At 48.9% G+C, this 27899-nt stretch overlaps 1 protein-coding gene across 1 annotated transcript; it reads right to left on the bottom strand.

The window, feature by feature from the left end:
- Positions 1 to 683: 683 nt before the first annotated feature.
- Positions 684 to 27181, bottom strand: TMEM183A (transmembrane protein 183A). The gene is made up of 8 exons (XM_045016199.1): positions 26948 to 27181; positions 23893 to 23982; positions 19853 to 20008; positions 8496 to 8655; positions 7085 to 7265; positions 2800 to 2880; positions 1867 to 2022; positions 684 to 1143 (listed from the first exon to the last, which is right to left on the bottom strand). Exons 1-8 carry the CDS (start codon positions 27060 to 27062, stop codon positions 958 to 960), a joined length of 1125 nt encoding a protein of 374 aa, XP_044872134.1. The 5' UTR covers positions 27063 to 27181; the 3' UTR covers positions 684 to 957.
- Between the last annotated feature and the right edge of the window lie 718 nt (positions 27182 to 27899).

Here is a 27899-nt window from a genome sequence, read left to right as displayed (position 1 = left end):
CTCACGCCCCCATCTATTTTGGGTATTTGTGGTGCTGCAACTCCAGATATGCTGAAGTAGACACAGTATCCTGCTTAGCCCTCTCACACCGCCAAGTAGAGCCAGAAGGGTTGGGTTCATTTTTCCCAGGTAGTTAATTTGTCTGCTGGGAAGTGGATGCTTCCTCTTTGCTGCTAATAGCTTTCCCACAGTCACTCGCTCCAAACACTTAGCTTAGCTCACAGACAATCTTACTCTTCTAATGCCTGAAGTCTGAGCACTTATTAACTGATGCAGTTAGTTTCTGTTTAGTTCCCACACGCCACAAGAGCCTTTCCATTATGTGTGTTTTAGATTCTCTTTCTTAAAGAGAGCATCAGGATATGTACTTTTGTAAGTGTTTCTTTGCCTTATCACCACACACATTTAATTTAAATGCGAGCTGTAAAGGCAATCTCTCTGCTTGGTCATTTATACCTTTATTGTGTTCATGCAAATTAGAGAGTGAAGCATGATTAGTGATTGTCACTGCTATTTCACTTGCTGCATCAGTGTAGGACAATACTGTGGCATTTGAATCTGATCCTGCTAACGTAAGACAAACACTGATTTCATTGACACTTGGTCTGAAAATCTCTGACCACATTGGATCTGGAAACACGCCTTCCGCTTCCTTTGCGCAACAGAACACAGGACGACTTTCGTTAACACCAAAAGGATTTTAAATGAACAGTTTCATGGCGCTCCTTTCAAATCATAAAATGTGAACTTTACATAGAAATGTGTTTACAAATCATTTCCATTTACACTCGGTTCTGCTCATTACTGGCTGGGAATTATATACAGAGACTGGCATTGCAGTTTCACTCATTTGTAAGGAGATTGGAGAATTTATTCAGGAAATAAAAACAGGATTTCCCTGTTCCTAGACATTCTCTTCTGCCTGACATGGCTACTCGTAGATGCAGTAGGAGCATGCTAAGCTTTCAGAGAAAAGGGGTAGTGCGGATGCCACCAATCCAAGAGACGTACACTGTGCACAGGGTCCAGGACAACTTGTACTCCTTGGTCAAGTCGGGGCTTCTTGCCGTTCCAGACAGGAGAATCGTGGAACACCAGCCTCACTCTGTGATGTCTCATGTCAGTGCTCACGTTTATTGTGAACTGCAGGGAAGAAAATTGGCAATTTCCTTAATAGACATCTAGGCATTTTCTGGAAGCAGTACCTAATTTCCCTTCAAATAGTATCTACTACTGTGAATGCTGATCCCTGATTCTTATTGGACAAACATTTTCTTTGTGGTGTTTTACATTTAAACTTTTTTTTTTTTAATTATTTGAAAATATAAAGTGAGGGCCTCCAAAAAGTATGCTTTTCACAAAAAAGATACCAGAAAGACATCAAAATCTGAAAAATCAACCAACTCTCTTCTAAAGTTAAAATAAATGTTATTTGGAGCTTTGATCTTACGGAAGTGCAAAGGTGAGAGAACTTGGACACTATTCTCCAATTCTACCTTTAATATCCATAAGTTATCTAGGGTATTTTAGGTGCTGCTGACTACGACTCCTAGGCACGATGAGAATACAAATCCTCATCCTTCCTTCCCCCAGGAACGGAGCCTGTTTCACTGAACACTGCTGTCAAACAGTCCCTTCTAGTTGGGCCTAGAGGGCTGGTGCCATGAGTCTACACCAACCATGAGAAAGTTTAGTGACTTGCAGAAACTAAACTGAAGAGATCCTTGAGTGATGGCCCCAATGCACTAGGGAAATGCATATTAATTAGTCTGCTGGTGCAGCAAGATTTACAGACAAGCGGTAATGACCAGACCATTTTCTTAGCACATTTCTATGGCGCTTACGTGCAGATTTCTTAACACTTACCAAGGTAAATACCATACCCATGACCACGGGCAGGAAGATGAAGTTGAGGGTGGTGATCTGCAGCAGACAGCAGTCCTGATCAGGATTTGTGTGAACATCCTCATACTGAACAGGTGGCTGAAGACCTTTGCAACAGTTACTCTTCAATCTGGGAGGCTTGACAGAAAGACAGACCGGTTCATTCAACTAAACTGAAGCCAACCAGAAATTTCACTTCATGTCTAGAGACCATCCTGGCTCAGCAGCAGATTCCTGCCTAACGCCCATGTGTTCAGGCAAAAGGGTTCCATGTTCAATGAAAACATGGGATGGAGGGTTTGCAAGACTGTCTGTTTGAAGACAGACTTCGAAGGTCCTAATAGGGTGCTCGGTATTATACATTTATCCTGAGTCTGGTTAAAGAAGGGTTTCACAAAGACTACTGTCACCCCCTAATAAAAGGGTTGGTTTTGTTAGCTTTGGAAAGGCTTTCCCTATGAAGAGAGAAAAGACATTAATGCAACACATTTCAAACTTGGGTCCCTAACCGTAGGCACTAAATCAAAGTGGCTGGCTTTTCAGAGGAGCTGAGTCATCACAACTCCCCATTGAAGGTATCTGCAGCTATAGATACTCAGCACCTTGGGTTAGAGGCAGGCAATCATCAGCCTAAATATAGATGTAGGGATCTAATCCTTTCGACACTCGAGACTGAAAATGTTGGCGTGTTTTAAAGCAGTAAGAATTGCCTCCTGCTCTGGTTCTCCTACTCAGCAGCTACACAAGTGCCTTACCTGCCCACCTCTGCATTTGGCAGTATGTATTTTGTTTACCATGAGATCGGATTTTAATTGATCTACTGCACCCATCAATAACAACTCCGGAAGAAAAATCATTATGGCTTCAAAACCTTACCGCCCTGACATTTCAATGGCAAGTGGTTAGCTTTCATACCTGCTTTTTGAATTTGAAGTTAAATTCCCACATAGGTTCTCGTCTGTTCCCTTCAATCTTTCTGCACCAGAAAAGCAAACACTGATAAGTGGGAAAAAAATACAGTAGTAAAGTTAATTATTTCATTTTTTAGTGAATTTCAACACAAAGAGCTCAAACTACAAACCACAGGAGCAGCTGAAGAGTTGGCAGCAGTCTGGTCCCATTAGTTACATTAATACATACCTGAGAGACAAGGTGAGTGAAGTAATATCTTTTACTGGACCACCCACCTTCTCTCTAATATCCAGGGACCAACACAGCTACAACTACACTGCAAACATTACTGCATACTGGCATTTTCCATTTGCCAGTCAGAAGGTGGCAACCTCGCTATACCAGAGGGTGATACAGCACTTGGGCTCTAGGCAGATAAGCGGTGCTTCCTCTGTTCCATTCACCAATTCCATATAGAGGAGGAAAGCAGAATGGACTTTGCTCCTCTCCATACTACATGGAGCAGCCAAATTAAATTGATAAAATCTCAGGTCAAAGTATGCATTCAGCTCACTCACAACAGAGCAGGAGTGAGGGAGAGCAAATAGCAGATCGGAGAAGGAGAAAAAGAGAGGCAAATGTTAAAAGCGACTGGACAGAGCTGACATAGCCGGGGGGGGGGTGGGGGGGGGGGGGGGGGGGGGAGGGCACTCTTCCTATGGATATGTGCATCTGTAGCACCCAGAGGTCATACTCCTCTCCATTAGGGCAACATGTTAGTATTTCAAAAACACAAAGCAAAGCTTTGGCGGTAGAGTTCAACTGGTGGCTCAGAACATTGCTTCTTTTCTAAAGATGGATGAATACATGGGGTCCAATGCCTCAGTGCCTCTATGCCAGAGGCAACCAAAGCCTGGATCTCCTGGCAAAGGTCTCTCAGGTATTCTATAGTGTAATCTCTGACTGCCACACCTTTATACAGCCTTACAGCTGTGAGAGTCTATGCCCCGGCATGCAATGCTCCATGAAATAGAGTCTTAGCAGAACTACTGTATTCAAGTGAGGGGGAGGTTAAATAGAGCCCAATATCAATAAGCTGACAGTGACTGGAAGTTGCAGTCATCTGACAGCCATTCAGTAGCCAATAAGGAGAGAGTCTGGCAAATCTCAGTCCAGTTGCTAGAGAGCAAGTGTCCACATCACAAGAGATACCTTCCATAACAACTGACCTGAAGTGGGCCTGCTAACAGCCTCAGCAGGAAGAGAAAGAATGGCATGAATCAGAGAAAACTCCCCTCTCACCCAGAGATGGTCTCTCTAGGTCAGAGTTAAGGCCTCTTCTGGATCAACGTGGGGAAACTTATCTGCCAATGCTGTACCTGCTAGCTGCAGTCACTAACGCTGTCAAATCTGAGAGGCCGCATCAGCACTAACCTGCTTTCATGGATGAAAAAAAAAAAAAAAGAACAAGGGCTGATGCAATCTGCACCTTTTTAATGCAATTTAGTTCTAGCTGGGGTGAGGGACTCATGTAACTCCTCTTAGCACCAAGCCTAGGTCACTCCTACTGTGTGGCTTTGCAGTTACAAGGCCTTTCACTTCACTTCTAAATCATATTCACAGGAAGGAGTGCTGGAAGGATCTCTGCAGTGGTGAATCCCCTAGAGGTGAAGCACAAAGCTGGAAAGCAGTTAAGCTCAGGAGCATGGGCTGAAATATCTCCTCAGCCGGGCAGCAGCGGTGGCAAACGATTCTAACCGATTACAATACTGACTGCTCCCTGGAGCGTGCTTAGCAGGGGGCATGCAGCAGATACTGCTGGGCTTAATTCCATTTGCAGTTGAGTTTGCCATTCTGAGTACATCTACACTGCAGCTGGAGATGTAATTCCCAGGGTGGGCAGACCTACATGCACTTGCTGGAATTAAGTAACATGCTGAAAATAACAGCGTGGTCATAGTGGCAGCTTAGGCTAGCTGTCCAAGTACCTACCTACCACCTCTGACTGGGTTATACTTGGGCGGTTAGCCCCTCCTGCCACATGATGACACGACCACTCTGCTATTTTAGCATGCCAGTTTGATCAGAGCCAGTTTGTGTACGTCTAGAGACCCAGAGCCAGCGTGTGCCCTTACAGACACAGCCTCATCTAACAGCTCATGTGATCATGGCAAGTAGTTAAGCACAAAACCGTAAGTACCTCCTAAGGGGCAGAGGATGTCATCCGCGTGTCAGCCGTCCTGCCCTTCAGACGTGCACCGTATGGCCTGCTGCTCCACCAAAAATAATGGGGGTGTCTTTAAAGGGCAAACACTTCTGCTGACACCACAACGGCTCCAGTGTCCCACACAAGCTACGCTAGGGAAAGAAGAAAGGAAATTAAAGAGGAAAAGCTGGATTCAGTAATATAGGGGTCTGAGTCTCCCTTCGCTGCATGCACAGTTTACACGAGCATCTCCCATCAGTGTTAACAGACCCCTAGAGGTCTAACCAAAACCCATGAAAGCAAGGAATCACAGAGGAAACGTAAGGTCCCAATCAATGTACACCACTGTGCCTAGGCATTGCAGCACATGGAACAAAGAGGACACAGTCTGGAGTCCAGATGTACAAGGGCATTTGTATGCTTTGATGGATTGAAGTCAGACCTCTACTGTTATTCTAACAAAGGCTTATCGTCATTTAATTTCCTTTTTTAAGTGAATGGTAATAAAAAAGTATTACACGCAAAGAATCTTTACAAAACAATTAGTATGGTAGAAGCACCAGGAGTGGGCACCAAAGCCGTTATGATGTGAACGTGAATGAATACCAGACACTGACCCTTCCACTGGGGGAGGAGGGGGGTCTACTAATCAGACCAATAGATGGATGGGGTTACAGGCTGCTCTGATAGGTGGTTAGATTCAGAGGAACTGAAACTATAACAGGAGGTTAGTGGAACTGCAAGTTTTTTTCCTTCTTTTTAAGAAAGACATTGCCTGAATGTGATATTCCCGCAAAGAACTAATAGTTCAGGGAGCAAACAGGTGCAGAGGACTTGTGCACAACAGGCTGTAGATGCATCTTAATCCTGACCTGCAGCACAACCTACCTGTTGCTGCTCACTGTTCTCAGTCTTATCTCAGGGCAACTTGCCACTTTAGCAGTGTCTTCACGTGGGGAAGGACAGAAGCAGCAGAGATGTCGCACAGCAAAGAAATGGATTTGTTGTATTTTGCACAGAGCAGTGATACTCAGACCTCAAGGGTTCAGGAGCCAAATGACCCATCAACATTACCCCAAAAAGCCACAGTCGCGGGAATTCATTGTTTTATTTACTATTTACTCTCACAGCAAAATGACTGCGGGTATTCGACAGTTGGTTAATAACACAGTAAAAGCATCCTGATTGGCTAATAATTAAATGATCCATTTTTTTTTTTTAATATCATGTGTTGCAAGAGACACATTAAAGAGCCACCTGTGGCTCGGCTCCCAAGCCTCAGTCTGAGTATCACTGGTATAGTGTCAACCAAAACCCCTCCCCTTGAGACCAAAAACCAAGCTGGCTTGCCATGTGTCAGCCAAGAGTAAATTAAAGCCAGGCTAGAAACAGACAGAACGAGGGGTTAATGATAAACAGTGACTAAAGAGGGCTAGATACACGAATGCTTCAAGCAAGGACTGCAGTTTGGTTTTGCCCAATGACACAGACGACAATTCCTCCCCAGCTTCCCTGCCCAGCTGCACAGCCACACTCCAAAGCAGGCACTTGCTTCTCATGCTAGCTCCCTGCCTCATGACACTCCCCCCCTTCAGAGAAACCAAAGGTGATGGTCTGCAGGAGCACGGTGTGAAAGGACTCTCCTTTTAGAGGCTGCCAGTGGCACTTGTGATCCTCTGCCACTGACCCAGAAGAAACATTCCAAAATAATATAGTTACAACAATGCAAGTAGTAGTCAAAAATGCCTACCTAGCTCAAACTCCTTTCGGAGCCTGGGTTGTGTACAGGAGGGAAGGGGACAATTGTGAATTGTCAGTGACAGGGCTTCCATCACTGTAAAATTACATTTTCCTAATTTGTATTACTGGAGTGCTTAGAAGCTACACACCAGGACCCCATTGTGCTAGGGGCTGTACAAACACAGGTAACTGATAAAAGTTCAGAAGTCAGACTCTTCCTAGATTCCTATCACTGATCCAGTGCTTGTATTTCACTAGGGTCCATCTGAATCAGATTTATTTCTCTGAAAGGGGAATAACAAAAAGCAGAGAGTGTACCAGCTGAACACAGGTTAGTTCACTTCCCCAAACACTGCTACTTACTTTGGAATTCTTTAAAGTGCTGGGGGTAGTCTCTGGAATAGCCGGATTCCTGGAGACACGAGAAGCAAAAGGTTCATACATGTGGTATAACGAACGGATGACACACGCACGGAGGCAGTGGAGCCTTTCCATTGATTCTGGCCGTAAACGGAGAGGCAGGTACGCATCCAGAGTGTAGTGCCTAAAGGAAACAGGGACAAACACAACACCCCTTGAAAAACCATAACTGTACTGGATTTCAGGTAAATCTCGGGAGCTACAAAATAAGTGTTAAAGAAGGTGACTGAACAAAGAGGTCGAACTCTACATTTATACCACATCACCCACTGACATCTCTTGGCTGTCACATTGCCCCTCCATATATGGCTGGTGTCTGGAGCACCTGCAGCCATCTTCAGATTCTGCAAGGGCACCGTACTGTTTCTGCATTAGGTGGCCTGCCAGTCTCAAAAGGTCTTCGCACCACTATGTGCCAAGGCTGCAGAGTGAGACTTAGCAAGGTCTCTGGTATCTTTAGCGTGTGGCACAGTGCACAAAGGGGCTGAGAAGCAAGCACAGAAAACAGGCAAGAGTACAAATAGGGAAAGAACGCTGATTTTGTCTGATAAATAATATGCTTAATAGTAGGAATAAAATGTTAGTCTTCCCAGTGAAAAAGGAGAGTCAAGGATGTGACCAGAGGAAGAAGCTTGAACTTTTCAATAGTGAGCTGACACCTATATGCTCTCCATCTATTCCCTCCTCCTCTTCTATACCATCTCCCACTTCTACCATCTTCCTGGTTGTCCCTAAAACCCGGCACAGTTGGATACGCTGCCTTTATTTTCATTAAGTCCTGCCCCTTGTTAATTTATGGGCAGATCACCACAACAAATGCCTGAGGCTAAGAGGCAAAACATCTCCCAAAAAATGAACCCTTCAAAATGAGGCAATGCCATTACTTTCCTGTACGCATTTTGTGAGAGCTCTGCACACAAGACGTACTCTTATGGGCACAACATTCTTTTGAGTGTTTAGGCCTTGACAATTAGAGCTCACCACATTTTAAAATCTTGAATTAGACATACAGGAAGATTACAAAATAGTGGTTATTTTCAGATTGTGAAACAGACTGGCTAGGAAGCAAATCTCTTAAGAAATACTATTAAAAGTTCTCCAAACCAACATTTAATAGAAACAGCCCAGACTAGGATACAGGATGCCAATCACCACCCGTTAATAAAACGGCAAAGATTTCAGAGATAAACATGCTGCAACCACATTAAAAAAGAACTATGTTCCAACATCTAGCATGACTGACCCAGTGAGGAGATAGATCCCTATTAAATAGCTCTGTAGCAAATTCTGGTCCGACACTGATGGACACCTGCAAATACTGAAGCATATGTTTACAAACTCTGTGTAGTCGCACCTTCTGTAGAGTCTGGTCCAAAAGGCAGCAGTGCAAGTGACAGTCCAGGCTTTTTTGCAAATCAGAGAAAATTTCACTGTATCTTCTGGACGTATGTAGGAAGCCAGCAACAGCCAGATGTCAATGGGATAATCCTCTCCAACTGCCTCATCAGGGTTTTCTAAGCATAACAAACATACATTAGTGTAACATGGGTTCTGCATTATAAACCTTAAGGCATGCAAATTTAGCTGATGTGCTAAACAGAGAGGAGCCATATTCTGCAAGTGCTTCACGACCTGCCATGAACACACACACACTGTAAATGAGGTGGCTGTGGGACAGCACAGTCCACATTCGCCAAATGTGAGTAGCTCATCATGAAGAAACTTAAGGCTAGAGGCACCTGAACTCCATGGAGACTACCGTTCCCTTTGGGTCAGTTCTTTGTTTTTAAGAGGCATCAGAGCAGCATTATGGAGTGCTGGTATCTGTTACACCAAATCTCATACAACACTAACCTTCCCAAAAGACTTGGAAACAGGTGTTTGAGGATGGACCATTTTTACATACTAAGACCAGGTCTAGACTCTACACTATGTAAGGTATAACGACGTTGTTCAGGGGTATGAAAAATCCACACCCCTGCGTGACACAGTTATACTAATCTAACATCTGGCGTAGACATTGCTATGTTAACGGGAGAACTTCTCACAGACATGGATTACCTATGCCAACAGAAGAAGCTCTCCCATCAGCTTGGCAGCATCTTCACTAAAGCGCTACAGCGGTGCAGCTGCACTGCTGCAGCTTTTTAAGTGTAGACCCACCCACAGGCCTATCAGCATAAACAAAATGTAGAAAGAGAGAAAGAAAAGCATTAGTCATTGGCGCTTAGTTTAAAGTTTCCCTTTTTGACAGTCATTATCTCTTGTGTAACCCACCTTTAAAAGGTGCTTTGTTTTATTTACATTTCAATTCCAGCTTCCAGGAAAGCAAACACTTCCAGGAAGGCTTCTCTAGTCATTAACAACCTATTTCCACTCACACAGCGCTCTCAAAACTGTTCTACTAGACCAGGGGTTCTCAAACTGGGGGTCGGGAGCCCTCAGGGGATCGCCAGGTTATTACCTGGGGGGTCGCGAGCTGTCAGTCTCCACCCCAAACCCCGCTTTGCCTCCAGCATTTATAATTGTGTTAAATATATAAAAAAGTATTTTTAATTTATTGGGGGGAGAGGTCTCACTCAGATGCTTGGTATGTGAAAGGGGTCACCTGTACAAAAGTTTGAGAACCACTGCACTAAAGTTTCACATACTTGTTTAATTCCAAATGCACCTAGAAATACCTGTGCATAAAGCACATATATTTCCCAACAATCTAATACTATCAATGCTGTTGGATTTTGCTCGAGTTTTAAAAGTTAAGATACCTTTTGGGACATGGATATCTCAATAGATTTTACAGGCCTTACTCAGCATTGAGGACTGTGGGAGAGAACTTTCATTTGGATGTAATAAGGGTAGGTAAAAACTGATGATTTTTTTTTTAAATCCCCAAATAGAATTTTTAAAATTCAATTAAATACTGGTTTGGTTTTTAAATTATCCTATTTAAAATTAAATTTGAAATTGACAATCTGTGTTAAGGCCTATACTTTTAAAAATATGTTAAAATTATTTAAATTAAACACAAAAAATATTAAGCAGTACATATTTGCTACCAAGTTTTAAAGAATGTCAAGTCACTGGCTGAGCACCTGGAACCAAAGTTTGTTAACATAAGAACAGAACACAAGAACGGCCATGTTGGGTCAGACCAAAGGTCCATCTAGCCCAGTATCCGGTCTTCCGACAGTGGCCAATGCCAGGTGTCCCAGGGGGAATTAACAGAACAGGTAATCATCAAGTGATTCATCCCCGTTGCTCATTCCTAAATTCTGGCAAACAAAGGCTAAACCAGCTTTTGACACTGCAGTAGCCTTTTTACAGGTCCAGAGAGAGTATTTTCTTCATTTCAGTTTATTCAACCAGTTCAGTTCAATTATTAGTTCATTAAAAGTTGTGACACTGGCTGGGAGTTGAAAAAGCTGGAAAGCTTGTTTTCGTCTTCCCCTCTATGAATAAAATCTCGGTGTGAGAGGATATGATCTACTAGCTCTAAAATCTTAAAAGGACATGGTCATCATAAACAATCAGTTCAATTCATTAACTACACAATACTTCCTTTGTTTAATAAATGAGTTTTAAATGTAAAATGTTTTGATAACCTTTTTAATCATCATCCAGTAAATTAGAAACGAATCATTCACCATTTTCTACCGTGATAAATGTAAAAATTAAGAATCAGAATAAATATAAGTTATGCTACATATTTGTTAAAATAAATGCATATAGATATAGTGCATCTTCCCAGTTAGCAAAAAGCAGCACCAAATTTAGTGTAAAGACTATATTTAGTTGCAAATGAACTTGTTTTAATGTGTATCAACTAGTAAGCATGAACCTTTCTTTAGGAAAGGAACTAAAAAGTACAAATGCAAAACATGATTAAAAGCAATGATAAAACAAAACAAACAAAAAAAACACCAAACATCAAGGCTTCTCCCACCTGCTGATTTAAATCACGATTTAAATCTATCCACTCTGGATGTAACGCACACCCGTTAGGTTGGGACTGTATGGGGCCCAAAAAGCTCAAACCTAATCTGTGGCTAATCCTCAAGGAGGGATAGAAATTGGGGAGGAATGATAGTCTTGAGATTAAAACTCATGTCTGAAAGTCCAGGTGATCTTGGCTCTTCTATTGACGTATGCCACTTTGGGCTTCAGCATGTTTTTTTGTCTTTATGATGGTAAAGGAGCATTTTTTTTTTTTACCTTAGAAGTTCAGGTCCTGTGTAGGCTAAAATACTGAGCGCCCCACAATCTTTAAGATATTTATCCTCACTCATCCCTGGTGACACAGGGCGGTGCGACTATTCCCATTGTTAAGGCTGTGAGAAAGCTGTTTAAATTTTTTGGTTCAAAAGTTGCTGCCACACTTTGTTAAAGTTGCAGTTACCTATCTGGAATATTGCTACCATGTTTTTCCAAGGCATGCAGCCTACCTTCCAAAGCAGGGCAGCAACATATAAGATACACTGGTTGTCTCGCTTGGCTCCAAAAGGCAAGCATGATGGAGGAGTCACTGGACCAAATTTGAGTGATGTTGTGACCTGGCACATGGGGTAGCGACGTCACTCAAATGTGCAGCTATTCTAAAAAACTGTTAAAAATTGTGGTTTCTGCAACAAGATCACAGCCCAGGATTTTTTTTTTTATTTTTTTTTAACAGTCTTACCTATTGTACAGACAGAGAGAGAGAAACTAAAAAGTGACTTGCCCAAGGTCACACAAAGTTTGAGGCAGGGCAAAAAAATTAAACGCAGGTCTCCCAAGTCCTGGGGTATCGCCCTGACCATTGTGCCAGTCCTCTTCTCCTGGAAACTCTTGGCCTCAATTTTGTCATCTCTAAAATGGGGAACTGTTTCTTATCTTACCAGACTGCTGTGAAGCTAAATTATTATTATTTGTAAAATGCTTTGAGATTCTCAGCTGGAAAGGGCCACATAAGTCAATTTCTTTAAAATTCATTAAAAGTTACTTTATAAAAACTTACAGTTTTCCTCTCAACTACATGCAATTAAATTCTGTTTGAATTTCAGCTAGGATACTAACCATTGCACTGTGAAGCTGCATAATCCTGTATCCACAGAATTGCAGTCAGGATGGATAAAAACCAATGATTATAAATAAATAAATAAATAAAATTGGATTTTTTTTTAATAAATGCTTTTTGAGAAAAAACCTATCTAAAGATAGTTTTAATTAAGGTACATATAGCTCAAAGATCTCATCATGGAATAGGGATTATAAATTCTAATTCTCTAGTATGAGACAATATATTCATGTAATGTTTAAGAAACGTTTTGTAAATGAGTTCCAATAGTCCATGGATTAGGGACTCAGTTTTATGGGGTTCCAGGGGCTTCTGTATAGATTATTTAGGGTAAGCTTTCTATCTACCCAATGGGACTCAGTGCTCAGTCTAGAAGATACCATCAGAGATGCTTAGTTTTCAGTTCTCAAACTGGGGATTTGTGTCTCCAGAGATAAGTGTTTTTAAATAAATAAATAATATATAGGAGGTGAGAAATAACAGACCTCAACCCTATTGTCCCTCTGAAAATTTGTGTGCACAGAGTCAATCCCTTACCTCTCTCTAAAAGTGCAAAGTTTCAGAAAGTTCAGTGAATAGAAGATTGTTGGGGGCGGAATAGATCTGGACAAGTAGAAGAAGTCTGGAGATAATGTGAGAAGGGAGGGACGGGCAGTAGAAACAAAAGTGAAACTGTCTAAGCAGCATATTCCTGAAGTCTTGAGGTCTCTCTGAGTGTAGCCTTCATTTATTTGAGATCTACCGTACCATTCTCTCTCTAGAAGGGAAAACCTATAGTGGCAGCAGGCCGTTAAGAGAGACCCAGTTTAGGTCTCATCTATCTCTGAGTTGTGAAGAATATGTATTAAGGTTATAACAACCAATTAAAATGCACTTTTATGTAGAAATCCATGATTAAACTGAGTCTTCCTGACTAGTGATTTCAATCAAATCCACCCTGATAGCAGCTATATAGCTTATCTACATTGTGATGCAACTTACACCCTACTGAGCTGCACAAAATAGAATTGCTGAAGCACAACTTTACTCAGAAGTGACTGCAAAAAAACAACTGTGGGTCCCTTGCTCCAAATTTGCTCAGTTGACCCAAAAAAAGACACCCTAACATCTTTAATGAACTGCTAGCCTCACAAACGCAGGCTCCAACCTGAAAGTCAAGCTGCATTCTTTCAGGATCATGCATTGGGGGGAGGATAGCTCAGTGGTTTGAGCATTGGCCTGCTAAACCCAGGGTTGTGAGTTCAATCCTTGCAGGGGCCATTTAGCAATCTCAGGCAAAAATTTAACTGGGGATTGGCAGGGGGGGTGGACTAGATGATCTCCTGAGTTCCCTTCCAACCCTGATATTCCATGATTATATGATTGTTGCCAGCAATAAGGATTATGCAGAGCAAATGCTGCTGTCTGTTACAGATATGAAATTCTGTGTCTTCCAGAGTTTCACAGATGTAACTGAAATCGTAATTTGAAGACAATGAGGCTGCACCTGATCAAACTTAGTTGATAGCTCTGCTGAAGTTGAACAAGCCTGAGAAGTGTTAATTCTATAAGGCTAACGAAAAAAAGTTACATTTTAACTTTAGCAGCAAGTCAACACAATTAATTCCAATACACACTGGGGCTAGCCTGCTGGAAGGTCATGTCAGTTTACAGTCACTTTTCTGGTTATAACTGCACTTGCAAGGATGGTGTCTCTAGCCTCTGTTTGCCAGACGCTGGGAATTACCTCTTCTGTTCATTCCCTCTGGAGCACCCGGCATTGGCCATAGTCGGAAGACAGGATACTGGGCTACATGGACCTTTGGTCTGACCCAGTATGGCCGTTCTTATATTCTTAATATAAACATTAATCTCCCCACAATGCCCATTTATAGATTTTCAATCATTGCTTACACTGCTAAATAAGTAACTCAACAGCAAAAGTTGCAGAGTTAATGTTGCTAATGGAATCCCTATCTTCTGCATTTCTTGAGTGCTTTCATGTTTGCAGGATGATATCCAAACAGGGAAGAAATTGGGCTTGTGCTTCAGGATATAAAAGCACCCAACTCTTCCAACAAGGAAAAAGTGGTTTTGTCTTGCTTTTTACATTAGCCATACACAGTCTGGGCTTCTTGTTTTGCTGGAATTCTTCTCAGAGCTAAGAGAACATCCCAAGAAGCATGAGAACGGAATCTGTGCACGTGACAAAGGCAGCAATTTTTAGCCCAAATGTTTAAGTCTGTTTTTGTTAACAGACTATTAACTCACATTCTTAACAAACAACTGGAAGATAAACTCTGCGTGAAAGATACAACACCCTATACCAGCCTTCAGAGCTCTCATTCCTGTTCTCTAGTCATTCAAGGAATCCTCCCACAAGAACAGGTAATACCTGATACTTTATGTAAACAACTGAGGCCTTGTCTACACTACAGGACTATTTCGAATCTACTTAAGTCGAATTTGTGGATTCGACCTTATGAAGTTGAATTTGTGTATCCATACTAAATACACAAATTCGAACTTCTGAGTCCACATTCACGGGGCCAGCGTCGACTTTGGAAGCGGTGCACTGTGGGAAGCTATCCCACAGTTCCCGCAGTCCCCGCTGCCCATTGGAATGCTGGGTAGAGCTCGCAATGCCTGCTGGGTGAAAAAATGTGTCGAGGGTGGTTTTGGGTAACTGTCATCATTGAACCGTCAATCACGCCCTCCCTCCATGAAAGCGCCGGCGGGAAATCTGTTCGCGCCCTTGTCTGGTCGGTTACAGCGCGGACGCCACATCACTGCGAGCATGGAGCCCGCTGCAATCATCGCTGCACTTATGGCCGTTGTCAACTCCTCGCACCTTATCGTCCACCTCTTCAACAGTCAGCTGCTGAGAAACCGGGCGAGGAGGCTCCGGCAGCGCGGTGAGGAGAGTGGCACAGACCTCTCAGAAAGCAGGGTACGCCGGGCAGTGGAGATCATGGTGGCAATGGGTCACGTTCATGGTGTGGAACGGCGATTCTGGGCCCGGGAAACAAGCACAGACTGGTGGGACCGCATAGTGCTGCAGGTCTGGGATGACACAGAGTGGCTGCGAAACTTCAGGATGCGTAAGGGCACTTTCCTTGAACTGTGCGACTTGCTGTCCCCTGCCCTGAAGCGCCAGGACACACGCATGCGAGCAGCCCTGAGTGTGCATAAGCGAGTGGCCATTGCTCTCTGGAAACTAGCAACGCCAGACAGCTACCGGTCAGTAGCGAACCACTTTGGCGTGGGCAAATCTACCGTGGGGATTGCTGTCATTCAAGTAGCCCACGCAATCGTTGAGCAACTGCTCTCAAAGGTAGTGACTCTCGGAAATGTCCAGGTCATCATAGATGGCTTCTCCGCGATGGGATTCCCAAACTGCAGTGGGGCTATAGATGGGACTCACATCCCTATCCTGGCACCAGCCCACCAGGCCAGCGAGTACATTAACCGAAAGGGCTACTTTTCAATGGTGCTGCAAGCTGTGGTGGACCATAGGGGACGTTTTACCAACATCAACGTCGGGTGGGCGGGCAAGGTTCATGACGCGCGTGTGTTCAGGAACTCTGGTCTGTTTAGACGACTCCAGGCAGGTACTTTCTTCCCGGACCACAAAATAACGGTTGGGGATGTGCAGATGCCTACAGTGATCCTCGGGGACCCGGCCTACCCGCTAATGCCCTGGCTCATGAAGCCCTATACAGGCGCCTTGGACAGTGCGAAGGAACTCTTCAACTACCGGCTGAGCAAGTGCAGAATGGTGGTGGAGTGTGCTTTCGGACGTCTCAAGGGGAGATGGCGGAACTTACTGACTCGCTCGGACATCAGCGAAAAGAATATCCCAGTAGTTATTGCTGCTTGCTGTGTGCTCCACAATCTATGTGAGAGCAAGGGCGAGACCTTTTTGGCCGCTTGGGAGGTTGAGGCAAATCGCCTGGCTGCTGTTTACGATCAGCCAGACACCCGTGCCGAGAGAATATCCCAGCGGGAAGCGCTGTGCATCAGGGAGGCTTTGAAAGCGAGTTTCCTCGCAGAGCAGGGTAACCTGTGACTGTCCACTTGATTTTAAGAGAGCCTGATCATGGGCCTGTGTCTGTATGTGTCCAGTTAGATCTGAGCTCACAAACCCGGTTCTCCAAGTTTCCCCCACTTCCAAAGCACGTTTTAAAACTAATGAAATGTTACAGTAATTAATAATAAATCTTTCGTTGACTTTGCATTTCTGTTTCTTGGTTGAAACATGTAAGCATTCTGTGCTGGGTAAGGTGTGCACTGATGTACAGACCGCTTGTCCAAAACAGGACGGACAGCCTCCTGCTCCTACATAGGTCTGTGGGGTGGGGGACGGTTTACGGTGGTTGTGCATGTAGGGGGAGGGTTGCAGGAATGGGTGGGTTTGCAGGAAGGGGCGAGGGGTGCCGTCTTTGGATAGGGGTTTACATGACGGCTGTGGGCTGTGGGTTTGGGCGTTGGAAGGGGTGAGGGGTGTGGGGGAAGGGTGAGTATCTGCCCCTGGATGAGGGCTCTTTTTGGGGCTCAGGGCACCGGGGAGGATCGTGGCTACGGTCGAAGTTCATGTGAAGGGAAGCCTGCCTTTACATTCGGGGATGGCAGGCACCAGGACCCTGGACAAGCATACACATCAACGAAAGACCCGGGGCAGCATACACCACACAGACTGACCCTGGTGCCTAGTGACTGCAGTCTGTGTGTGCCCTGCAGTTGACCCTGCACCCAAGTCTGTACCATGGTACTGTGGGCTATGCACTGCAATTACAATCCCCCCCCCCCACACACCAACAGAAAGTCTTCTGACACGAGAAACGTGACGGAAACAGTGAGTAACACCAAACCGCTTTTAATAATGTAGTACACAGTGGGGGGTTTAAACTTGGAGTTGGGACTGGTTGATGCTGTAAGGAAAGAACTTGTACAAATTTACAGCGCGAGAGGTGTCTCGAACATTAGCGGTCTGCTGCGGTGCAGGGACAGTTCTCACGGCCCCTACCGCCCCTCCTTCTTGTAACTTTGGGTGAGGGGGGGACAGGACTTCTTGGCGTTGGAGGGTGGTTGCAGATGCACTGCAGGGGGGCTCTCTCCTCCTGCCTGCGGTCTTGCAGAACATCTACAAGGCGCCGGAGCGTGTCCGTTTGCTCCCTCATTAGACCAAGCAGCGTTTGAGTCGCCTGCTGGTCTTCCTGCCGCCACCTATCCTCCCGTTCCATGTGTGTGCGATGCTGCTGACACAGGGTGTCCCTCCACTGTCTCTGCTCTGCCGCCTCCGCTCTGGAGCAGGCCATCAGTTCCTGGAACATGTCGTCCCTAGTCTTTTTCTTTCGGCGTCTAATCTGAGCCAGCCTCTGCGAGGGGGATGCCGGGGCAGTCCGGGAAAGAGCCGAAGCTGTGTGATGCGAAAAAGTAGGTGATTTCCTTGAACACATACATGTTTGCCAACAGTAAACACAGTCTAGTCAGTTTCAGTTAACAAGACCAAAGAGGGAACCAAGTCTCAGGAGATCTCAGAACTAGTCCGAGATTTCGGAATACGCTCTCATTGGCGGCGCCATTGCACTGGACAGCGCACAAGCGAGGAGACAGCTGCATCCCTCTTGCACAAAGTCCTGGTAAGCCTTACAGTACATACTGCTTATCAGTTAGTGGTTAGCTGTGCTCTCCTGCTAAAGGAAATGTGCAAAGCAGAAAGGATGAGCCTTTTGCAGCCCCTCCCGCCAGTGCACGGGTACGATCAATGGATGCTTGTTCTCTGTGGCCTCTCGCACGTGGCTGTTAGGCGAGGGTCATTGTTATGCAACCTAATTGTAAACCATTAACAATAGTAACACTACACTAATTGCCCTACTTAGATGCAGTATTTGCAGAACGAGATCACCCTGAGGCGGGTCACTCGTGCCCAGAAAGACAGGATGTTACGGGACGCACTGCACAGACCAGGACCATATGCAGCAATGCTAGTCGAGGCAATGGTTCCACTCTATATTCGGATGTCCTGGCGTGGAAGAGTCTGCTTCCACGGAGCGCCCAACAAGGCACCTCTTCCGACGAACCTCATGTGGAGGCTTTGCGAGGAACTGAGTGACACCTTCGTGGAAATGTCGCTAGAGGATTATTTTTCTATCCCCATTTGTGTGGACCTTCTCTTCATATAGTTTAATATTTAGAATTTTGTAAATACAGTTTCTATTTTTTCTATAACAATGTTACAAAAAATAAATGTTTATACGTGTGTAGCACTTACCGCCTGATCCTTCCCCTGATTCCGAGTCCGGGTTAACGGCAGGGGAGGGTTGGTAGGGGATCTCTGTGAGGGTGATGAAGAGATCCTGGCTGTCAGGGAAAGCGGGAGTGTGTTCGCTGTCGCCTGCGCCGTCCTCAAAAGACCCTTCCTCAGCTTCCCCATCGGCGAACATCGAGGAGGAACTGTCCCGGTACACTATTCCGTCCTCGGAGTCCACCATCACTGGTGGGGCAGTTGTGGCAGACCCACCTAGAATGGCATGCAGTGCCTCGTAGAAGCGGCATGTCTGGGGCTGTGCTCCGGAGCGTCCGTTTGCCGCTCTGACTTTTTGATACCCTTGTCTTAGGTCCTTGACTTTCACGCGGCACTGCATCGCATCCCGGCTGTATCCTTTCTCTTTCATGGCTTTCGAGACCTTCTCGAAGGTCTTCGCGTTCCGCTTGCTGGAGCGCAGCTCCGAGAGCACAGACTCCTCGCCCCACACAGCGATGAGATCCATGACTTCCCGGTCAGTCCATGCTGGGGACCTCTTTCTATTCTGGGATTGCCCGGACTCCTCTGCTGGAGAGCTCTGCATCGTTGCAGGTGCTGCGGAGCTCGCCCCGATGTGCAACCAGAACGTCAGATTCAAAGTGCCCAGACAGGAAAATGAATTCAAATTTTCGCGGGTCATTTCCTGTGTGGCTGGGCAGAGAATCCAAGCTCGGACTGCTGTCCAGAGCGTCAACAGAGTGGTGCAGTGTGGGATAGCTCCCGGAGCTACTAAGTTCGATTAGCATCCACACCAAGCCTAATTCGAGCTAGCCGTGTCGAATTTAGCGTTACTCCACCTGCCGGGGTGGAGTACCAAATTCGAACTAAAGAGCCCTCTAGTTCGAATTAAATGGCTTCCTGGTGTGGACGGTTGAGCGGTTAGTTCGAATTAACGCTGATAAATTCGAATTAAAGTCCTAGTGTAGACCAGGCCTGAGAAATCACCACCCTTTATTTTTCTTTTAAAAAGGTGGGGGGGGGTTCCTCTCCTGAGACATCAAAATAATAAATAAGGCACAATGTTTCTCTCTTTGCAGATCTCCTTTCGTGTGGCATAACTGTAGGATTTTATATAGTGTTTCAGGAAAGTTTTTATCTGCAGCACATACGTGGTAGAAATCAACCAATTAGGCATGATTCAATCAACTGCAACAATACACCTTCAGTAAGAAAGGGGAGATGAACCACGTCTCCTACCTAGCATTCCTTTGGTTAAGCGTTTGTGCACACGAGTGCATGCACAAACACATGTACACTTAATTTGAAGAGACACATTGCTGATCTGTAAATAGCAGTTACTAGCTTGGCAAATGCAGAAGACGATCCCAGCAAGGACCCTGCAGAGCTGACTGGATGAGTGAAGGAGTCATACCTTTGTGCCTCTTGCTTTTCTTTTTTCTAGAGGCAGTTCTCTCGTTGGTGCTTTCCTTAGCATCCATTTCATCGCTACTGTCACAGGATTCCCCAGTCACTGAGAGCACTTCCTCAGCAGGAACACGTGAGGCTTCCAAACCACAGAGGGATTTTACTAGAACCAGAAGAAATAGATTACACACACATACTAAGTACACTATGAGAAGTAGCATGAGTTGGTTAGAGTGTACGAGGGCTGGCTGCAGTTGTTTGAGAGGCATCTACATGAGCAATCTTTGCTAATATACAAGGATATTTCTTCTGACATTGTAAGAGTGGATGCTTGGTAACAATCCCAATGGCATAACTAGAGTGATGGGGAGTTATGAATGAATCCACCTGCTCCTCCAACAGATCTAAGTGATCTTCTGCATATGACAGACTTTCTTGCCCTGTGGACCTCTTTCTGCCATTTTCAGTTTTGCAAGGACCATGCCTCATCTCTACAAGGCCTGAATTCATGTTCTTTTTTCCTGTATGACAACAGACAGGATGTATTGCCACTAAGGGAAGATGATATGGAATCCACCAGAGTAATCCACCAGGACCCAAGTAAGGGATGCTATTTAAATCCTAACAGGGAGGGGAGACAGAGAGAAAGGAGATTGTGTTGTCTTACAGCACAAAAGATGTGCATGTGAGACAGATCATGCCTGGGGAGCTGTCACTCAAAGAGGGAATTTTTGGAAGTGATCACTTGGGATGGGAAGGGGAGAGTCTCTCAAATACAAAAAGGGACTGGCTGGAAGAACAAATTACCTGATATACATTTGAGTTTACTTCCTCAGCTCTTTAGACAGTGGTTGTGACAGATATTGCAACCACTTGCAGTATCTCTGAAGACCATATTATATTAAATTTATGAATGTTCTATCTACCATTGTGAGCCAGGGATTGCATTCAACTTCATGGGAAGAAGGTTACTACAACTCCTCTACAAACTAACAAACTTGTCCCAAGGCTTCGGAGCCAGAGCTCCAGCCCAAACCTCAACTTCAAAGCACTGTCCACACAGCTATTTATAGTGCGTGAGCTCACCTCTAGCCCAAGTCTGTTGACCCAGGCTGCAAGGCTCACTTCTGTGAACTGTGTAGAAATATCCAGTGAGTGCACAGGGACTGCAGCCTACCCCCCAGTTAGAAGGAGAGGGATGTGGGTCCCGGTCCAGAGACAGGTGAAGACCAGAGGCTTGAAACCTGAGTGCTTGTTCCTTACAGTTACTATGAAATTATGACAGTTGTAAAAAGGTTCACCTTGCAGTCTATTTAGTAAGACATCAGTAACTTTAAAAAAAAAAAGTCACATTTATTTCTGAAGTGTTTGTCTGTAGAGGTATTTGTAGCATGTAAAGCTACTCTAACTGAAAAAAAATGAAAGAAAACAGCTCTCTTTTTCAGTTTATTTTGTACATTTGACAGCACTTTGGATGCAGCCAGTGCCATGGTTTCTTCTGTAGAGGGGGAAATTATTCTGACTATGTGTGGATCTTTCACAGCAACAGAGAGAGGGAAAAGAGAGCGGGGAAAAAAAGCTACAGGTCTGTCTCATCTTACGCGGGGGTTCCGTTCCGCGGTTAGCGCGTAAAGCTAAAACCGCGTATAGTCAAAATTACATTGAGTTGAATGGCGGGCGGAATCGCCCGCACTACAGAAACAGTATTTAAATTGTTATTTTTCTCTTTTTTTTGTTTTTGCCAACCGCGTAAAGCTGAAATCGCGCATGTTAAATGCGTGTAAGATGTGACAGACCTGTATATATAAAAAAGATAAATGTGATTACTGGGGACTCAGAGGGATGTCTAGCCCACATGAACTACATAGAGCTCTCTTAAAAGAGTGGAAGTTTCCATTTAATGCATCCCTATGCCGTCAGTATTCACATTTTCCTGTCTATCGTCTATATGTTGTAATGTTCCTGCATTTCTTTATTTTGATATCTGCTCCTTGTCTCTTAGGGCTTGTCTGCATGGGGAAATTTTTTCAGCATTACTGTATCAGAATAGCTCCCTGTGTGGACACTTATTACAGAATAAAAGTGCATTGTTGTGATTTAGCTTATGTTACATTGGAAGCGTATAACTTTAGTGGTATAATTATATTGGTAAATTTCCCCATGTGGAAAAGTCCATAGTTTTAGTTATTGTGTCAATAAATTGTCAGTCATTCTACATATGTGACCATTTGCATTTAAGAATGGGGGGTTGACTCAGATTGTTTTCATTGCCCTGAGTAGCTGAAAACCTAAGAGCAGATGTTGGCAGCACAAACTATTGATTGCAACAGCCCTCTGAGAAACTGCCTAGCTAGAGAGACAGATTCAGCAATCAAAAAGACATCAGAGACACCCTCAAAAAAGTAACTTGAGAAAGGAATTTCAGCAGCATTAGCTTAAACACCTCCCACCCCACCCAGGATTTTTCACTAGGGGTATGGCTACACTTGAGATTTGCAGCGCTGGTGGAGGCTTTCCAGTGCTGCAATTAGTAAGTGTCCACACCTGCAGGGCACATCCAGCACTGCAACTCCCTGGCTGCAGTGCTGGCCGTACACCTGGGTCTGCTTGGGGAATAAGCATTGCAGCGCTGGTGATCCAGCACTGGTCGTAAAGTGTGGCCACACACCAGCGCTGCTATTGGCCTCCAGGGTATTAGGAGATATCCCAGAATGCTTTTAACCCCTTTGTTTTGTTATGCAGCCTCTCTTTGTTTTGTTGTGAACGCGGGGCTCCTCCCCGAGCTGCTTATCTAAAAAAAACAAACACAGCTCCTGTTTGCTGTGATCAATCTGTGAACAATCAAATGAGATATCCCCCCTGCCTGCCTGATTCACAGGGGTTGAGTGTTTGCTTTTTGCTTGAGGAGAGAAACAGCAGCGAGAAAGGGAGTCGGCAGCTGCTTATCTGGTCTGCAGGTTGTTTGCAGTTAACACTAAGGGGTCGGAAAAAGTTTCTGATTTTGCAAAAGCAGGGAGCCGATTCACAGTGTCGGCTCCAAAAATCCACTCTCTCTCTCTCTCCTCTGCTCCCTGTCACACTACACTCCACTCCACCCTACCCCCCTCTTTTGAAAAGCATGTTGCTGCCGCTTGAACGCTGGTATAGCTGCTCATAATGCATCACTCCCAACAGCGCTGCAAATGCTGCAAATGTGGCCACACACCAGCGCTGGCAGCTGTGAGTGTGGCCACACAAACCAGCGCTGTCCCTGCACAGCTGGACGACCAGCGCTGTAACTCCCAGCGCTGCAACTCTCAAGTGTAGCCATACCCTAGGAAAGCTGTATAAAATTTGATGTAAAATGGCAAAGCATTAGAAATTTCTTAATACAATATTCTCAGCTTCAGTCAAGAGAGAAGTAGCGGTCTTTTGTGCAACAAAAGACACAAGACATTCCTTCCTGTCTAAGGTATCTGTAGATCTAGGTTTTATTTCCAACTCTATCACAGATTTCTTGTGGAACCTCTTGGGTAAGTTACTTAGACCTGGTCTACACTAGAAAATTAAGTTGGCTTAACTACAGTGCTCAGGGGTATGAAAAACCCACATCCCTGAGCAGCGTAGTTAAGCCAACCTAACCCCAATATAGACAGTGCTGTGTCAACGGAAGAATGTTTCCGTTGACCTAGCTACTGCCCCGCCCTTTGGCATAGGTAGTGTCTATGCTGCAGTGACATAGCTGTAGAGCTTCCGTGTAGACACTGCCGGCTGTGTGGGGCAGGGTCTGTCTTTTTGTTCTATGTTTGTACAGCACCTCGCACAAAGGGGCCCTGATCCACGACTGGGGCTCCTATGCTTTACCACAACACAAATAATAAAATACTCAGGAGCAGATTTTCCAAAGAAGCTCAGTTCCCATCTAGGCATCAAAATAAGTATCCAGATTTTCTGAGGGCTGCAGGTGTCACCCCACAACCTGCAAGGTGCAAGCATTAGACTGGCCAAGGGGAGCCAGAGGAGGGGGCAGTGCACAGCCCAGGTGGCAGGATCTCTGGACAGACTCACCTTCCTGCTGCACTGCGTTGGCCACAGCTTTTTTCATGCGTCCGGATTTGACGATAGCAGGGTCAGAGTTGGCGTAATCTGCCACCGTCACTAGTAGGGCGAGAGAAAGGAGAGGTGTCAGGGAATGGGAGGGGGCTGCCAGGCAACTGGGGTGAGGGGTGCCCAGAGAAGGGGCTTCTAACACCACACGGGGAAAGAGGCCTGAAAGTGATGCGCACCCCCTGGCCAGGGACCCAGGGACTGTGTGCACCACTCACACTGGGGTAACCAAGAGGCTGCACCCCCACTCCAGAACAGGGCGGGTGGTGAGTCAAGAGCCAGGCACCTCCAGCCCAGGACAGGGGAAGGGAGGGGAGGCAGTGAGTAGGGAGGCCAGGCACCCGCACCGGGACAGGGGAAGGGGGAGGCAGTGAGTCGGGGGGGCCAGGCGCCCCCACCGAGACAGGGGAAGGGGGAGGCAGTGAGTCAGGGGGCCAGGCACCCCCACCGGGACAGGGGAAGGGGGGGTCAGTGAGTTGAGGGGGCCGGGCGCCCCCACCGGGACAGGGGGGGTCAGTGAGTCAGGGGGCCGGGCACCCCCACCGGGACAGGGGAAAGGGGGGGGCAGTGAGTCGGGCGCCCCCACGGGGACAGGGGAAAAGGGGGGTCCAGTGAGTCGGGGGGCCGAGCGCCCCCACCGGGACAGGGAGGGCAGTGAGTCGGGGGGCCGGGCGCCCCCACCGGGACAGGGGAAAGGGGGGGTCAGCGAGTCGGGGGGCCGGGCGCCCCCACCGGGACAGGGGAAAGGGGGGGTCAGCGAGTCGGGCACCCCCACCGGGACAGGGGAAAGGGGGGGTCAGCGAGTCGGGGGGCCGGGCGCCCCCACCGGGACAGGGGAAAGGGGGGGTCAGCGAGTCGGGCACCCCCACCGGGACAGGGGAAAGGGGGGGTCAGCGAGTCGGGGGGCCGGGCGCCCCCACCGGGACAGGGGAAAGGGGGGGTCAGCGAGTCGGGGGGCCGGGCGCCCCCACCGGGACAGGGGAAAGGGGGTCAGCGAGTCGGGGGGCCGGGCGCCCCCACCGGGACAGGGGAAAGGGGGTCAGCGAGTCGGGGGGCCGGGCGCCCCCACCGGGACAGGGGAAAGGGGGTCAGCGAGTCGGGGGGCCGGGCGCCCCCACCGGGACAGGGGAAAGGGGGTCAGCGAGTCGGGGGGCCGGGCGCCCCCACCGGGACAAGGGAAAGGGGGTCAGCGAGTCGGGGGGCCGGGCGCCCCCACCGGGACAAGGGAAAGGGGGGGGCAGTGAGTCGGGCACCCCCACGGGGACAGGGGGGGCAGTGAGTCGGGGGGCCGAGCGCCCCCACCGGGACAGGGAGGGCAGCGAGTCGGGGGACCGGGCACCCCCACCGGGACAGGGGAAAGGGGGGGTCAGCGAGTCGGGGGGCCGGGCGCCCCCACCGGGACAGGGGAAAGGGGGGGTCAGCGAGTCGGGCGCCCCCACCGGGACAGGGGAAAGGGGGGGTCAGCGAGTCAGGCACCCCCACCGGGACAGGGGAAAGGGGGGCAGTGAGTCGGGGGGCCGGGCGCCCCCACCTGCACAGGGGAAAGGGGGGCAGTGAGTCGGGGGGCCGGGCGCCCCCACCTGGACAGGGGAAAGGGGGGTCAGCGAGTCGGGGGGCCGGGTGCCCCCACCGGGACAGGGGAAAGGGGGGTCAGCGAGTCGGGGGGCCGGGCGCCCCCACCAGGACAGGGGAAAAGGGGGTCAGCGAGTCGGGGGGCCGGGCGCCCCCACCGGGACAGGGGGGTCAGCGAGTCGGGGGGCCGGGCGCCCCCACCGGGACAGGGGAAAGGGGGGTCAGCGAGTCGGGGGGCCGGGCGCCCCCACCGGGACAGGGGAAAGGGGGGGCAGTGAGTCGGGCGCCCCCACGGGGACAGGGGAAAGGGGGGGCCGTGAGTCGGGCGCCCCCACCGGGACAGGGGAAAGGGGGGGCAGTGAGTCGGGGGGCCGGGCGCCCCCACCGGGACAGGGGAAAGGGGGGGCAGTGAGTCGGGGGGCCGGGCGCCCCCACCGGGACAGGGGAAAGGGGGGGTCAGCGAGTTGGGGGGCCGGGCGCCCCCACCGGGACAGGGGAAAGGGGGGGTCAGCGAGTCGGGCGCCCCCACCGGGACAGGGGAAAGGGGGGGTCAGCGAGTCAGGCACCCCCACCGGGACAGGGGAAAGGGGGGCAGTGAGTCGGGGGGCCGGGCGCCCCCACCTGGACAGGGGAAAGGGGGGTCAGCGAGTCGGGGGGGCGGGTGCCCCCACCTGGACAGGGGAAAGGGGGGTCAGCGAGTCGGGGGGGGGGGCGCCCCCAACAGGTCAGGGGAAACGGGGGTCAGCGAGTCGGGGGGCCGGGCGCCCCCACCGGGACAGGGGAAAGGGGGGTCAGCGAGTCGGGGGGCCGGGCGCCCCCACCGGGACAGGGGAAAGGGGGGTCAGCGAGTCGGGGGGCCGGGCGCCCCCACCGGGACAGGGGAAAGGGGGGTCAGCGAGTCGGGGGGCCGGGCGCCCCCACCGGGACAGGGGTCAGCGAGTCGGGGGGCCGGGCGCCCCCACGGGGACAGGGGGGGCAGTGAGTCGGGGGGCCGGGCGCCCCCACCGGGACAGGGGGCAGTGAGTCGGGGGGCCGGGCGCCCCCCCCGGGACAGGGGGCAGTGAGTCGGGGGGCCGGGCGCCCCCCCCGGGACAGGGGGCAGTGAGTCGGGGGGCCGGGCGCCCCCACCGGGACAGGGGAAAGGGGGGGGTCAGTGAGTCGGGCGCCCCCACCGGGACAGGGGAAAGGGGGGGGTCAGTGAGTCGGGCGCCCCCACCGGGACAGGGGAAAGGGGGGGCAGTGAGTCGGGGGGCCGGGCGCCCCCACCGGGACAGGGGAAGGGGGGGGGGGTCAGTGAGTCGGGCGCCCCCACCGGGACATGGGAAAGGGGGCTGAGTCGGGGCCCCGGCGCCCCACCGGGACGGGACAGGGCACGGAGGCGGTGAGTCGGGGAGGGCCGGAAGAGCGGCTGTCACTGCCGCCCGGACGTGACCGGGGCCCTCACCCCGCTCGGAGCAGACGTCATCGGCCCGGAACTTGAGGCGCTTGCGGGCCCCTCTCCTGCGCATGTCGGCGGCGCGCGGCGCGGGGGTCGCTGCGGGGCGGCTCCTCGGGGCCATGTCCCGGGCGGGCGGGGAGCGGGGCCGCGCGCACCGCACCTGCCAGCGTCCGGCTCCGCCGCTCACCCCGGCCCAGCCCCCATCTCGCGAGAGCGCCAACGGCCCGGGGAAGACGCCATCCACCCGCGCGCTCTGACGTCATCAAGCCGCCCTGTGGGCGTGGCTGGCTCCTTTCCTTTCCCGCTGCTCCTGCTTAGCAACGCCCCCCCCACCCCTCGCCGGGTGTACGTCATCGCCCCGCCCTCTTGTGCGTTCCCCCCCTGCTCCCTCCCCCCAGTGAAAGAGACCGGGCAAGTGTCCTGGGTGGAAGTGCCCCCAGAGCCCCTGGCATGGGGGGAGGTCTGGGGGGACACAGAGCCCCTGGCATGGGGGGGAAGGGGATGGAGCCCCTTGTATGGGGGAAGGTCTGGGGGACACAGAGCCCCCTAGCATGAGGGAGGAGGTTGCAAGTGCCTGAAATAAAATGGGCCTCTCTGTGCATGTCCTTGGTCGCTTCCTCATCTGGTGGAGGCTCTCCCCCGGTGTGTAGGGGGTTCCCCTGAAGGCCGCATCTGCAGAAGCACAGGAAACAGTACATCAAACCACGATTGTTAGGTTACGCACAGCATCAAATTGTTATAATCAAATACACCTCTTTTTACATACAAATCAGTTTTTCATTGTCCCTTGGCAAGCATGCAGCTCGGCGAATACCCTGAACATGGTGAGTCTGGTCCAGGGGCATGCCCTGTCTATCAGGGATGGTCTAGACAGTATTTGGTCCTGCCATGAGGGCTGGGGACTGGACTCGATGACCTCTCGAGGTCCCTTCCAGCCCTAGAATCTATGAATCAAGGT

The sequence above is a fragment of the Mauremys mutica genome, chromosome 4 (assembly GCF_020497125.1).
Source record: "Mauremys mutica isolate MM-2020 ecotype Southern chromosome 4, ASM2049712v1, whole genome shotgun sequence".
In the NCBI taxonomy this organism is placed as follows: domain Eukaryota; kingdom Metazoa; phylum Chordata; order Testudines; family Geoemydidae; genus Mauremys; species Mauremys mutica.
The sequence above is the reverse complement of the archived record's forward strand: the minus strand, read 5'-3'. Positions and strand labels throughout refer to the sequence as shown.